Source organism: Dendrobates tinctorius, unplaced genomic scaffold (genome assembly GCF_039654945.1).
Source record: "Dendrobates tinctorius isolate UK_male_01 unplaced genomic scaffold, ASM3965494v1 ptg000211l, whole genome shotgun sequence".
NCBI classification, from domain to species: domain Eukaryota; kingdom Metazoa; phylum Chordata; class Amphibia; order Anura; family Dendrobatidae; genus Dendrobates; species Dendrobates tinctorius.
The window spans coordinates 17,448,215-17,463,322 of NW_027361878.1; the positions used below are offsets into that span (position 1 = coordinate 17,448,215).

At 41.1% G+C, this 15,108-nt stretch overlaps 1 protein-coding gene across 6 annotated transcripts in view; it reads right to left on the minus strand.

Moving 5' to 3' along the window:
• Window positions 1-2,696: 2,696 nt before the first annotated feature.
• LOC141058320 (solute carrier family 22 member 6-A-like) overlaps window positions 2,697-15,108 on the minus strand; it is a 151,106-nt gene continuing 138,694 nt past the window's right edge. For all 6 annotated transcript variants that reach the window (XM_073554530.1, XM_073554525.1, XM_073554526.1 and 3 more), the window contains 2 exons: window positions 3,516-3,719; window positions 2,697-3,147 (listed from right to left, as the gene is read on the minus strand). In XM_073554530.1, the coding sequence (XP_073410631.1) occupies window positions 3,069-3,147; window positions 3,516-3,719 (283 nt within the window). In that variant the 3' untranslated portion in view covers window positions 2,697-3,068. The remainder of the gene's footprint in view (window positions 3,148-3,515; window positions 3,720-15,108) is intronic.

Below are 15,108 nucleotides of genomic sequence, written 5' to 3' on the forward strand. Positions count from 1 at the left end.
GTAACGAGACCTGTTGCCGGTCCAAACATTTGGTTTGTACTGAGACTAGGAATCATGAAGGTCTGAAACTGGCCTAAGGCTGGTTTCACATTAGCGTTTTTTAGCGCAGTGCATTGTGTGCGTCAATGCACATACACCATGCGCCCCTATGTGTTTCATGGAAGGCGCATGGTCTAGCGTTTGCACGTGCACGTATGCGTTTTTGTGTGCATGCGGTTTTTTGTAGTGTGCGCCTAGGCGCGCCCGGCGCAACCTGTTGCATTTTTGGGTCCGTCCAACGGCGTAAAAAAACGCATGCGCACGCTAGCCCACGGAAAGCGCAAATATAACACATTGCAGTCTATGGGATTGCAGGCGTGCGCATGGACATGGCTGCAAACTGGTTAAAACGCATGCGCCTAAAAAACGCAAACGCATGCAAAACGCATGATGCGCATTTTGCATGCGTTTCTATTGCGCACAAAACGCTGCGCTAAAAAACGCTAATGTGAAACTGGCCTAAGACTTTGATTTTGCCAAGCAAGAATTTTAACTAGATGTATGTGTTTCAGAATGTAAAGATTTCAATAGAATTCACCGACTAGGCAATATAGTCAGATACCCAGGGCTTCGTGAAAATAGGGGTAATAATGCAAACACTGCACCAGAAGTCTTTTCTGTTCAGGGAGCCACCTCAGCAGAGCAGGCAGTATATCACTAAGCATCTGTGAGAAATATGGGAGCCAAACTCACCTGTTAGTTGTCACTGACCGCTACCCACCTGTTATGGCACATGAGATACAAAAATTAATTTTGGGCCCTATTTAATAGGAATTGGTTTTCCAACATTTTTCCAACATGGTGCCTTCATTGCACATATGCAGGGGACCCAAAAACATTTTTCCATGGAAGATGACATAAAATAAAAAAAATTGAGGTTTTCTTTCAATTAATAATGCAGCCAAAAAGTCACAGATGTTTTTTTAATTATACATTTTGTGGGATCTGTTTTTAATTACTGAAATTATTATTTTATCACTATTATTTCCTCTCTGATTGTTATTTTATAAAAATAAAAAAGATATTTTTTAAAAAGGTGTTTTTGTAATTATTTTTTTTACAGGATTGGGGTGTATTAAGCATATGTCTGACATTGGTACTGAATTCCTTTTATTTTTCTGTTCTTAAGATTGCTAGTACATGTTGTTGCATACTAATTAATTAAACCTGATTTGTGATGTCATTGGGGAAGGTATGTCTGCCGGTCTTCACTATCTGTATTGTATGAGCCTAAGGGTGGAGATGGATCAGCTCCATAACGTGTAGCTCAAATAAAGACATTTTTTCTAAGTTTATTTCTCTCTGTTTTTGGCAGCGATATTTTTTTTTTTTCTATTATTTGTCCGCATCCTCATCCTCTGAGATTCAGAGGGGGTAGCAGAAGCCATTTTCAGATCTTTTCCCTGGCTGATGCTGCACGACAAGCTCATGTGAGTGAAATCATCCACTGTTGCGATATTGTTTTCTCATTGATCCACACAAGGAGCGCTCTCTTCTCTGTTCCTTCACCCATGGAAGAGGACAACAGTATGCTAAATGATACTTAGTCATCCATGGCCCTGGATGGATCTTCATTTGGATCCACCAGCTGCACTGTTTTTGATTAGACCCCATATAGAACTGGATTATTTCTCCTTATTGGACCCACTAAACATATGCACACTTTCCAATAGTCATAATTTTACCTGGGTAATCATGAAGTGAACCACAAAAGATGCAAGGTGTATGCAAACCTCACCCAAAAGTAAGCAGTACTGGGCATTTGGGGTCAGTTCATGGTGGCCCCAAGAATGTGGATTAATTGTCTTAATTTTGGATATTGAAATGTTAGGGTAAGGATTTATTGTTATTTTTTATCTATAAAACAGAGGGTCACTCGGCTTTAGAAGAATCAGTAGCCTTCCTCATGTGTCCACCAAATCGACATATTATGGCATCCATAGGCACTGGCCAGTTTTTGTTGGTATGAGGCCCAACCACTGTTTGTCAGTATAAGGCCCAACCACTGTTTGTCAGTATGAGGCTCAACCATTTTTTGTTGGTATGAGGCCCAACCATTTTTTGTTGGCAACCATTTTTTGTTGGTATGAGGCCCAACCATTTTTTGTTGGTATGAGGCCCAACCATTTTGTTGGTATGAGGCCCAACCCCTGTTTGTCAGTATGAGGCCCAACCATTTTTTGTTGGTACCTGACCCAACCATTTTTTGTTGGTATGAGGCCCAACCATTTTGTTGGTATGAGACCCAACCATTTTTTGTCAGTATGAGGCCCAACCATTTTTTGTTGGTACGAGACCCAACCATTTTTTGTTGGTATGAGGCCCAACCATTTTTTATTGGTATGAGACCCAACCATTTTTTTAGTTATGAGGCCCAACCATTTTTATTGGTATGAGGCCCAAATCTTTCATATTGTAGCCTTACCTCTGTGTGTGTTATATCAACATAAAACAGATGGCATAAATCATTCATCTTCTTTGCGATGTGAAGGATGAGTTCCTTCGGTATTTTAATACTTTCGTCTTAATATTCAGACAGCAAAGACATTTAATATCAAAGAAAGAAGAATTAATCTACTCCGGGCTCATCGTAGCAATGGCCTGACTCCATATCTGTCGCTACTGTTTGCCTGCTCCGTGTGGCTTATGAGAAGCAGATTTGTGAAAATTGGATTTATTTTTCCTTATTTTTTTAAATGAAAGGAAATCACATTTTCAACTTCAGTAAAGGTGCTAAAGTCTCTTTGTTTTAAATAATAGTAAGTTTTGGTATTATACATATGAAGAAACAAATATATTAAAAATCTTCCTTTCAGAAGTCTTCATTCACTCGAAGAGGTCATTTAGTCAATGCCACTTTGGCGTTGTGCGTATGGAAGCTTTGATACATTTTGGGGTTCGGGAGGAGACCCTGTCCCTTCTCAAATAGTATTCTCATCACTTCTCCTTAATGAGTATTTCTCAGAAGCACTCAGTGAATTCATAGTGTGGGTATCAATGGACTGATGGCTTCATTGGTGCCACTATAATCACAGGGTCACACGTACAGGATTAGTGGTTACTGTATGTAGCGGTATGATTTCTTTCTTCTCTGGTTTCCTTTTTGACCTTTAGAAGAACAATAAATAAGAAAATATTACATCTTGCTCGTACAGACTTTACTTCAGATATTATGCTTAACTATTGACCTCACAGAGTATACAGTCATAACTGCATGTCTTTTAGGATCTTCCAAATATTTTAGGATCTTACAAACCCAACTACTATCGCATCCTGGCTTCCACTAAAAGTGCGGTCTACTTAGGTCACCTCTGTGTTGAACATTTCTTGATGTATACTTAGCTAGTATGGCCAGACAGCAACAAACTACATTTTGTAGCCCACTATCCCAGAAAATACTGTCTCGGCTATCTGTTGTGTTTCAGTCTGGTATGGAAGGATAAAGCCAATCCTCATAATTGCATCATTTTACTTACCCAGTTTCGACTTCTTCTATGGTATCAGGCAGGGGCTTATTTACAGTCTCAGGTAAAAAGTAGACAAGAATTCCCGATATTATTGGTGAAACTCCATATATGAGCAGAGGCAAGAAAGGATAAAATTCACCTAACATCTTCACCAGAGGAGCCACAATGCCACCCACACGTGCCATGGTGCTCCCCAATCCAAGACCACTCTGTCTGAAAATCAAAGAGGACATTGGGGTCTATTAAGACATTGTAGCAAGCTTAATATGCTCTGGAATATTTTCAATTAATATTGTTTATCTTAAAATACAATCTACTGTAAATGAGTACCAACTAAATTCATCATAATACATAACAAAGCTCAATGGCGATAAAATAAAAATCGGTCGACACTTGTTTTAAAAGACCAGCTTCAGAGCAGCGTTTGCTATACAGCTTCCAAGCAGGCACTCCTTGCCGAGGAGACCCGTGACCTCTAAGATGGCTGATAACCTTGTCCCTAGTAATAAACTACACCATTAAAACAATAAATCCAACAGGTACATACAGTCGTGGCCAAAAGTGTTGGCACCCTTGAAATTGTTCCAAAAATGAAGTATGGTATTTCTCCCCAAAAATTATTGCAATTACACAAGTTTTGTTATAAACAAGTTTATTTCCTTTTTGTGTATTGGAACAACACAAAAAAACAAAAACAAACGGAAAAAAGACAAATTGGACATCATTTCACACAAAACCCCCAAAATGGGCTGGATAAAATTGTTGACATCCTCAAGTTAATATTTGGTTGTACGCCCTTTGGAATAAATAGCTGCAATCAATCGCTTCCTATAACCATCAATAAGCTTCTTACATCTCTCAGCTGGAATTTTGGATTTTTCTTCTTTGGAAATTGCTCCTGGTCTCTCATAGGTGAAGGCGCCTTCTCCAAAAAGCAATTTTAAGATCTCTCCACAGGAGTTCAATGGGATTTAGATCCAGACTCACTGTTGGTAACTTCAAAACTCTCCAGTGCTTTGTTTCCATCCATATTTGGGTGTTTCTTGAAGTATGTTTGAGGTCATTGTCTTGCTGAATGACCATGACCTAAGGCTAAGTACACACTTGCGTTCCCGTGCAGTCGGCGGGCAGGTCAAAACGACGAATGCAGATGCATCCGCATACAATGCATGTCCCTGCGTACCCAATGTTAAAGATAGGTACGCAGGATGCATGCAGAACTAGGCGGAGCTTAAGGGAAGATGTGCAGAAGTAGGCAGGGCTTAAAAGAGAAAGTACGCAGCCCTCTGCACTCTTGCCAAGCGCAAGTGTGCACTTAACCTAAGACATAAACCCAGGTTTCTGACACATGATACTACATTGTGAACCAATATCCTTTGGTAATCATCAGATTTCATGATGCCTTGTACACAATCAAGGCACTCAGTGACACAGGCAGAAAAACAACCCCAAAATATTTTGTAACCTCCACCATATTTTACTTTTGTAACCTCCACCATATTTTACTGTAAGTACTGTGTTCTTTTCTTTGCCGGCTTCATTCCATTTTCAGTAAACAGTAGAATGATATGCTTTACCAAAGAGCTCTATTTTGGTCTCATCTGTTCACAAGATGCTTTCCCAGAAGGATTTTGGCATACCCACATACCTTTTGGCAAGCTGCACTGTAGCTTTTTAATGTCCCTGTGTCAGCAGTGGGGTTCTCCTAGGTCTCCTGCCATATTGTTTAATTTCATTCAAATTTTGACAGACAGTTTGTGCCGACACTGATGCACCCTGAGCCTGCAGGACAGCTTGAATCTCTTTGGAAATTGACTGTGGCTGCTTATCCACCATCTGGACTATCCTGCTTTGCAATCAATCATCAATTTTTCTCTCCATTCCACACCCAGGGAGAATAACTACAGCACCGTGGGTTGCAGTGCCATGAGTGTATTTAGCTTGTAAGTTTGGTCATTAAATCAGTATGAAAAGCACATACCATATATACTCGTGTGTAAGCCGAGATTTTCAGTCATATACGGGGGTCGGCGGGGGAGGGTGAGTGGGGGGTATCAGAGACCATACTCACCCCCTCCTGGCATGGTCTCTTCAACCCCTGCTTCCCCCATGATCTCAGCATCCCAGCTGTTCCTACATTCAGCGGTCACGTGGTACCGCTCATTAAACTCATAAATATGTGCATATTTAATGAGCGGTACGACATGACCGCTGAATGCAGGAACAGCTGGGACGCCGAGATCATGCGGGAAGCAGGGACTGAAGAGACCGTGCGCCAGGATGGGGGTGAGTATGACAGGGAGGACAGGGAGCAGAGCAATATTTACCGGTCCCCGTTCCATCGCTGTCTCCCGGGTCTTCTGGCTGTGACATTCAGTGGAGGGCGCGATGACGTAGTCAGTGCATGCCCTCTGCTAACATCACTGCACAGGACCCGGGAGACAGCGATGGAGTGGGGAACGGTAAATATAGCCAGTGCCGGGGGCCTGAGCCAGCGGCTACACCGGCACCTGGCCCCCAGCGCCGGAGAGGTGAGTATGTCTTTTTTTTTTTTTTTTTTTATATATATGGCAGCAGCAGCAGCATATCGGGGGTATTTATGTATGGAGCTTCTACTTGGGCCACCATTAACCCTTGTGCAGCATATGGGGGGTATTTATGTATGGGGCATCTACTTGGGTCACCATTAACCCTTGTGCAGCAATATATGGGGGGTATTTATGTATGGAGCATCTACTTGGCCACCATTAACCCTTGTGCAGCATATTGGGGGTATTTAGCCTTGGAGCATCTTGTTGGGCCACCATTAACCCTTGTGCAGCACCACCCTCAGCTTATACATGAGTCAATAAGTTTTCCCAGTTTTTTGTGGCAAAATTAGGGGGGTCGGCTTATACACGGGTTGGCTTATACATGAGTATATACGGTAGCTATTTCAATGATAACTATTAGCCACTCCAAAAGAATTTATTACAAAAAACAAGAGAAAGGTGTTTTTGGGTAAAATAATGCCTTTTATTAGAATTACTCATGTATAAAGTTATTTAAGTAATTCAAAAGCATATATTTCTAATAAAATGCTTTTTTTTTTTTTTAGATAAAAACTCCTTTCTCTTGTTTTGTAATAATTAAAAATCCCTTCATCGTTGGGAATGGATTGGATTTTTGATTAGAGGTAAACTAAAAAGTTGGACATTTTGACAAGCAATTAGGAATTTTACCCATTTAATAAGTTTTCACAATCCTTTTAACGTACAGATAAGCTGTATGGGGAGAACGATCATGAGCACTATAGTGCGGCCCTCATACAGTTTTTGCATTGTTGGCAGCTCATGACTTTTATACATGGGAAGGATGAGAGCAAAATGACCGGTAGAGACCGCTGGATTGTTGGGGGATTCAAAGGGTGAGTTAATTACTTTTTTTTAACTCCTTCACAGTTTTTAGGGAACTTTTTTAAAATCTTAGATCTGGAAATTAAGCTAATTTTTGTTCTACTTTTGGGAAATGACTAGGGATGTGCAGACCATGGTTGATCAGGTTCGTCGGTTCGAGCAAACAATTGTCCAAAGTTCGGTTCAGGTACCAGAACTCTACTGGAACTTGAACCCAAACTTGAATTCGATACTCATCATTGGTATATGGTGGATACCCTGCGAATTCCTCTGTAAACGGCTGCATTCTCTTGGTTATGGAAGATATGATCTGCTAGAAAAGTGATGTTTATTTCATGTATTCTAAATGTATAACGTGTATATGTCAAGAAATAACTACACCCAAAGCACCTGAATAAGTTATTGCATAGTTAATAAATGATCAATTATTATTCGGAAGCCTGAATTCCTCCAGTGATAAATGCATGCTTATCCAAGCTTCACCCTATGAGCTGTGATTTCTTTGAAGTACCCTCCATTAAATTACTTGGTTAAGTGGGAATGGTTAGATTTCTAGAGTACTGGCTCAGTGGTCACTGCAGTTGTTTTGCAACAATAGGTCATAGGTTCAAAGTCAGTCAGACTATGATTATTCGGCCAAATGGAGACCACCAAAAACCTTATGGAACTGAACAAATATGCCAGTGTGAACAGAAGCTTACTGTTTCCTTTGTGTATGGTGATGACTTTATATTCTAATAATGTATCAGTCCTGCGAATGACAACATTTTGGATTGATTCATTAGATTTTGCAAATATTTCAATTTTATCATGTAAGGTTATGTTCACATGTCCATGCTGGCTGTTCTGTTTTTAGCAAAAGAAAATTGGATTAATGTTCTAAATGCATAAAATTGCATAAAAAAGCAGAGTTTGGGTTATGCTTTGTGTCTGTTTTAAGAACAGAAAAATAAAGTTCTGCGTGCTGTGTTTTATCTTCCAATGTGAAAACAGACATTTATCAAAAGCCAAACGGACCCTATAATAATTAAGGGGGCCCCTCTGCTCTTGTTTGCATCAGTTTTATTTTATCCATTTAGGAAATTAATTCTATTTGTCTGTCCCAAAAATTGGATAAATGCCCAAACAGAAATATGAACATAGCCTGAAATCACTCGGTTGACATTTATGTCATACAATTAGCCATAAAGAAATGGACAGGCATTATTTATTTAGAGGTGATATTAGAAAGAAATTGATTGAGCCACCATGACTAATTTACTATCCTGCATATTAACCGAGTTGTTAGCATATGGCCAGCTTCTTAGATCACCGCTTCCTTTATAGGTGGAAACGGGAGACTTTTTTAAACTATTTTTTTAATTAGGCAGTACTCTGCAATATAAAGCTGCCTGCCTAACAGTGAACTGTGAAGCGTATATTCCCTTCTTAGCCTTTCATGGATGAAAAGGAATAGCCATGAATATGTGGCACCCACTGGAAATGGAGGTACAGAAACAGACAAGAGCTGCTGGCTGAGCTTTGCCGTCTCTGTAACACACAAAGAAATTAAAGGGAGTTAGAAAAACAGCAACGGGGAAGATTTAATGAACGGTATTAGTGATGGACAATCATGCTCGGCACTACTCGATACTTGATTGCGCATCGGGGTGCTTGATCGAGTATCATTGGGTATCGAGCAGTGCCAAGTATCGCGTGATGGTCAAATGCTCGGATCCCTGTAAGAAGCTCATTTGAATCATCTGAGCTGCGTGCTGCACTGAAGTCAGATATTTCCTTGCTGGGAGCAAAGAGACTCCTCTGTCAACTGGCCTATTTGGGAGCTGAAGAACTCTGGGGATCTCGTTCTCTCTCGAAAAATGCTTGAGTTTCCCATTCATGCTCTCTCTCCAGAAAAATGCTTGAATTTCCCATTCACTCTTATCGCTCCGGAAAAATGCTTGAGTTTCCCCTTCATGCTCTCTCTCCAGAAAAATGCTCAAGTTTCCCATTCAGTCTATCGCTCCGGAAAAATGGTCGCGTTTCCCTTTCTCTCTCTCTCTCTCCAGAAAAATGCTCGAGTTTCCCATTCACTCTCTCTCTCCAGAAAAATGCTCAAGTTTCCCATTCACTCTCTCTCTCTCCAGAAAATGCTCGCGTTTCCCTTTCTCTCTCTCTCTCTCCGGAAAAATGTTCAAGTTTCCTATTCACTCTCTCTCCAGAAAAATGCAAGACTTTCCCATTCACTCTCTCTCTCCGGAAAAATGCTTGAGTTTCCCATTCACTCTCTCTCTCTGGAAAAATGCTCAAGTTTCCCATTCCAAGCGTCTGATGTGCTCGTTTCGAGTACTCGAGCATTTCAGTGCTCGATCATTAGTAAACAGCATCTGTATGAAAGACTAATGTGTGAATAATCTTGTAATAATGTCTAGAAATTACACACTATATTCTCGAGGCACATCTAACCATGGGTTTAAACAGTGTTGGACAGGGTTGCCAAGTAATTTACATGATTCACTAAATAATCCCGATCTGCACCGACACCAGAATCCATATTAATCCCATTATCAAACCGACAAACAGTTGACAACTTTGGGGTTTTTTTGCCGCAAAACAAACAAAATGGTGTAGTTTTCTAAGTGTAACTACATTGAAACAAAGCCTAAAAAATGTCAGCAAAATTAAACAAAAATGTAAAGCAACGGGAGCAAAAATATGACATCAGGGAATGACCCCTGGGGGCCTACTTTTTGCTAAATGCAAATATTGTTACCTTCATTCACATCTGTATCTATGCTTCTATATATATAAATAATCCGGGTAGCTTGTTGAATAATGAGATGTTGCCTCTGCCTGGACATAGTGAAACAAGGTGAACTGTGCAAACGGCTGTACATATACAGGAACGGAGAGAGGGGCACACAACTGCAAAGGGGCTACACCGATTCCCAGTGGGCCAGTCCGAACCTGGGTATACAGGTATTGAGAAGAACTGAGAAACCTAGACAATAATATTATTTGAGCACTGTATATAAAGTGGATTCAGAAGTGACAAATTAAGGGAAAGATTAGTGTAATACATGAAGAAATAATCAGGAAACAAAGTTGACAGTTACAGCTTTACACTCCCCTTTAAAATCCAATTTCTTCCTTTATTTCATACACAGGTCCCGAGATGCATCATGTGCTGTTTTAGCTGCTTAATTCATGCTCTTTTGGAAGATGGTTTGAACTGCTGTTATAGAAAAGTCTCAAACACTATTTATAAACATTTTCCCCGTATAGTCTTCTCTGCTCCATTCCCCCATGCTCAGACTAGGAGAGTGTTTATAAGTAGTGTCTGAAAGTGGATTCTAGCTACGGCAGCAGTTCAAAGCAGTTTCTAAAAGGGCATATACTTTAGAATAAAGTTAAAACAGGACTTTAATCATGGTGCTTGAGAGGAAAGGAAGGGAGTATATTAAAAAGATTCATAACTTTTCAAAGGCTGATCAATAACTAAATATTTAAAAGTTTTGTTGCTTATTACACTGAGTGCCCTGTGCTTTTGACAGAATCTGCAACTGAGTGTCCTAAATGTAAATTTAATCTAGGGTAAACTTAGCATTTGTGAACCTAACCTTATTTTTGGTATGTACCTATTGTTTTTATCTTTATGCTCATATGCAGCTACTACCGAGGAAACTGTTAAACCTACCTAGTATAGCACAATTGTAGAGCATCTTTTATTGTTTAATCACTATACGCTGCAAAATGCAGCATGCTGAATAGAAACATTCAGCCATAATTAAGGTAGCATTAGAAAATAGAAGAATATTCAAGGGCTCTGGGACTGTTATATGCCTGTCTGTTCCTGCACAGATGTCTGAGTAATTCTCCAGGGCAGAGATTACCATCACTAGGGATGAAGTTGCTGGAAGTCTGCTGTGTTATGATCACATGGTTCACAAGTGCATAGGAGAATGGACCGTGGAATAGATGTAGGGAGAGTGGACATATGGACAACTATATGTAAATGTTCTGTAATGCGGTAGGTTGATCTAACTATTTTTTAATGTATTTCTAGGTCATTATCAGCCCAGTAAGTCATAAAAGGCAAATGATATCATTAAACCTTGGCTCCTTTACCATGAGCCGGCGCTATTCTTATACCTTACGAGTCCTTTGAAGGAATGCTGAACTTGTTGTTACCTCTTCCCCCGAAATATATAAATTATTGTTATGATTGATAGTATTATGTACTATATATATATGTATATATATATATACATATATATATCTAATATATAAAGCTCAATGTGGGTGTGTATGTATGTATGTATGTCCGGGATTGGCATCCGCACCGTCGCAGCTACAGCCAAAAAATTTGGCACAGTCACACGTCTGGACCCCGAGAGCGTCATAGGCTATGTTGTGAGGCGAAATTTTAACCCGCGCGTTCCAATTCACCAAACAATTTTGCCCCTATCTACATAATGGGGAAAAAGTGTGTGCGTCAAGCCCCGCCCCTCATTATGATGTCATAATGGTTGCCATGGCGACGCTGATGTCATCATTGGTTGCAAGCCCCACCCCTCATGATGTCATAATGGTTGCCACGACGACGCTAATGTCATAATAGGTTGCAATGGCGAAGATGCTGTCACAATAGTTGTCATGGTGACGATGATGTCTTAATAGGTTGCAATGGTGACGGTTATGTCATAACGGTTGCCATGGTGATGATGATGTCATAATGGGTATATGGGCATGGGACTATGGGATGGAGGATGTGTGATGGGTATATGGGCACGGGACTATGGGATGGAGGATGTGTGATGGGTATATGGGCACGGGACTATGGGATGGCGGATATGTATGATGGGTATATGGGCACGGGACTATGGGATGGCGGATATGTATGATGGGTATATGGGCACTGGACTATGAGATGAAGGATGTGTGATGGGTATATGGGCACGGGACTATGGGATGGCGGATATGTATGATGGGTATATGGGCACGGGACTATGGGATGGAGGATATGTATGATGGGTATATGGGCACTGGACTATGAGATGAAGGATGTGTGATGGGTATATGGGCACTCGACTATGGGATGGCGAATATGTATGATGGGTATGTGGGCATGGTACTATGGGATGGAGAATATGTATGATGGGTATATGGGCACGGAACTATGGGATGGAGGATAATTATAATTTGTTATAACTAACCACAGTTAGTTACTATGCCCGGGCAGCGCCGGGTTCTTCAGCTAGTATATATATATGTATATACACACACAACGTATTTTTCGGATTATAAGACGCACCCCAAATTTTGAGGAGAAAAATAAGGAAAAATTTTTTTTTAATAAAATGGGGGTGCTTCTTATAATCCATGCGTCTTAGTGTTCACTGGGGGTGGTGGCTGCCGTGAAGTGGGGTTCCAGGGTCGCTGCTGGAGGAGGCAGGAGTGGGGTGATGCTGCATGGCGTAGGCTGGGATGAGGGGGTGTTCCGATGTGTGGCGTGCCGCTGCGGGTGTCTGGTGCTGCGGGGGGGTCTCCAGCGGTGCTGCTGCGGGTGTCTCCGGTGCTGCGGGGGCTATGCTAACATTTTGTGAAAGGCCAGAGCCCCCACAGTTTCATGGTTTCCGGTGCAGTGGACAGGAAACCATGGAACTGCGGGGGCTCTGGCCTTTCACAAAATGTCGGCAGTGCCCCAGCAGCACCGGAGACACACACAGCAGCACCGGGCAGCACCGCCAGACACCCCCGCAGCACCATCGGGCACCCACAGCACTGCTGGACACCCCCTAATCCCAGCCTTGTCTTGTTGGAAGGTGAACCTTCAGCCAAGTCTGAGGTCCAGAGCACTCTGGAAGAGGTTTTCATCCAAGATATCTCTGTACTTAGCCGCATTCATGTTTCCTTCAATTGCGACCAGTTGTCCTGTCCCTGCAGCTGAAAACTACCCCCAAAGCATGATGCTGACACCACCATGTTTCACTTTTGGGATTGTATTGGGCAGGTGATGAGCAGTGCTTGGTTTTCTCCACACATACTGCTTACAATTATCACCAGAAAGTTCTATCTTTGTCTCATCAGACCAGAGAATCTTTTTTCTTATAGTCTGGGAGACCATCATGTGTTTTTTAGCAAACTATATGTAGGCTTTGATATGTCTTGCACTGAGGAGAGGCTTCCGTTGGGCCACTCTGCCATAAAGGCCCGACTGGTGGAGGGCTGCAGTGACAGTTGACTTTGTGGAACTTTCTCCCATCTCCCTACTGCATCTGTGGAGCTCAGCCACAGTGATCTTGGGGTTCTTCTTTACCTCTCTCTCACCAAGGCTCTTCTCCCACGAATGCTCTGTTTGGCTGGACGGCCAGGTCTAGGAAGACTTCTGGTGGTCCCAAACTTCTTCCATTTAAGGATTATGGAGGCCACTGTGCTCTTAGGAACCTTGAGTACTGTAGAAATTCTTTTATAACCTTGGCCAGATCTGTGCCTTGCCACAATTCTGTCTCTGAGCTCCTTGGCCAGTTCCTTTGACCTCATGATTCTCATTTGCTCTGACATGCACTGAGACCTGTGAGGTCTAAAGGTACTGTCACACTTAGTGATGTACCAGCGATCCCGACCAGCGATATGACGCGGTCAGGATCGCTGGTGCATCGCTAAGTGGTCGCTAGTGAGCTGCTACACAGGCAGATCTCACTAGCGACATCGCTGGGGCCGCGGGTCGTTACCTGTCAGACGAGTCGATCCTGATGTCCTCCCGCCCGCGTCCACGCATCGCTCGTCGTCACAGCAGGAAGCCCAGCAGGAAGCTGACGACGAGAAACGGTCCAGGACGTTCTCGCGCGATCAGCAATAACCAGCGGGGGAGCGGTCGGAGGTAAGTATCAGACATAGCGATATCGCTAGCAATATCGCTATAACGTCACAAAAACCAGTGACGTTATAGTGATATTGCTAGCGATATTGCTTAATGTGACAGGCCCTTTATATAGACACGTGTGCGCCTTTACAAATCAAGTCCTATCAGTTTAATTAAACACAGCTGGACTCCAATGAAGGAGTAGAACCATCTCAAGGAGGATCACATGGAAATGGACAGCATGTGACTTAAATATGAGTGTCTGAGCAAAGAGTCTGAATACTTATGACCATGTGAGATTTCAGTTTTACTTTTTTAATAAATTTGCAAAAATTTCTACATTGCTGTTTTTTTTCAGTCAAGATGGGGCGCAGAGTGTACATTAATGAGAAAAAAATGAACTTTTTTGAATTTACCAAATGGCTGCAATGAAACAAAGAGTGAAAAATTTAAAGGGGTCTGAATACTTTCCGTACCCACTGTATATACATTATGTATACCTATATATATTTATAATATTATTGTAAATATTATATATATATAAATAATTTAGATTATCATGATTAATAGTATTATTCTTATATACATTTTATATATATACTTTATATTATGATTATTATATAAATAATTTATTTTTTTATTATGATTAATTGTATTATTCTCATTTGCAGTGTATATATATATATATATATATGTACTTTATTATTATTTTTTCTTTTTTTTAGCAATAATTATTTGTAAGTATTAATTGGTCTTGCATGCAAAAAAATTTTTTTTTATTACTCACATACATGTAAAAGAAAACAAACCAACAAACCATTTCCGTCACTCACACTCTGATCTGAGTGTGATCACAATGTGATCTTATTCTCTCGGATGAGGAGAGGATAGGAAAAATGTTTCTTCATCTTCTCCATTCTGTCAGTCCGAGAAAATCAGACTGCACTTAGATGTCATCCGAGTGCAAACCAATGTTTTCCACGGAATAACTGAGTTGCATGGCCGAGTGTGATCTGAATATCGAACCAAACTGAGGCATGCTGTGATTTTCAGCCTGAAAATACGGTTGTCTGCACGAGCCCTTATGTTACGCAATACCACTCCTTTTTCCCTATTTTTCTTCAATTATTCTCATGTGTATTTTAAATACTCATACACATAAAGTTCTATGCAATCTGGGTAAAGCCAAGTGTAATATATCAGATAATAATGTATCTTCTAGAGACATCTGTTGTATATTTCTGTTCATTTTCTTAGTAGTTAGCACATTAAAGGTTTATCATGAGCATCACATTCTGCGAAGAGCGCACCTTGGCTATAAACATTAAGCTCTTCAATCACGCGGCGTCAGATGATTTTGATG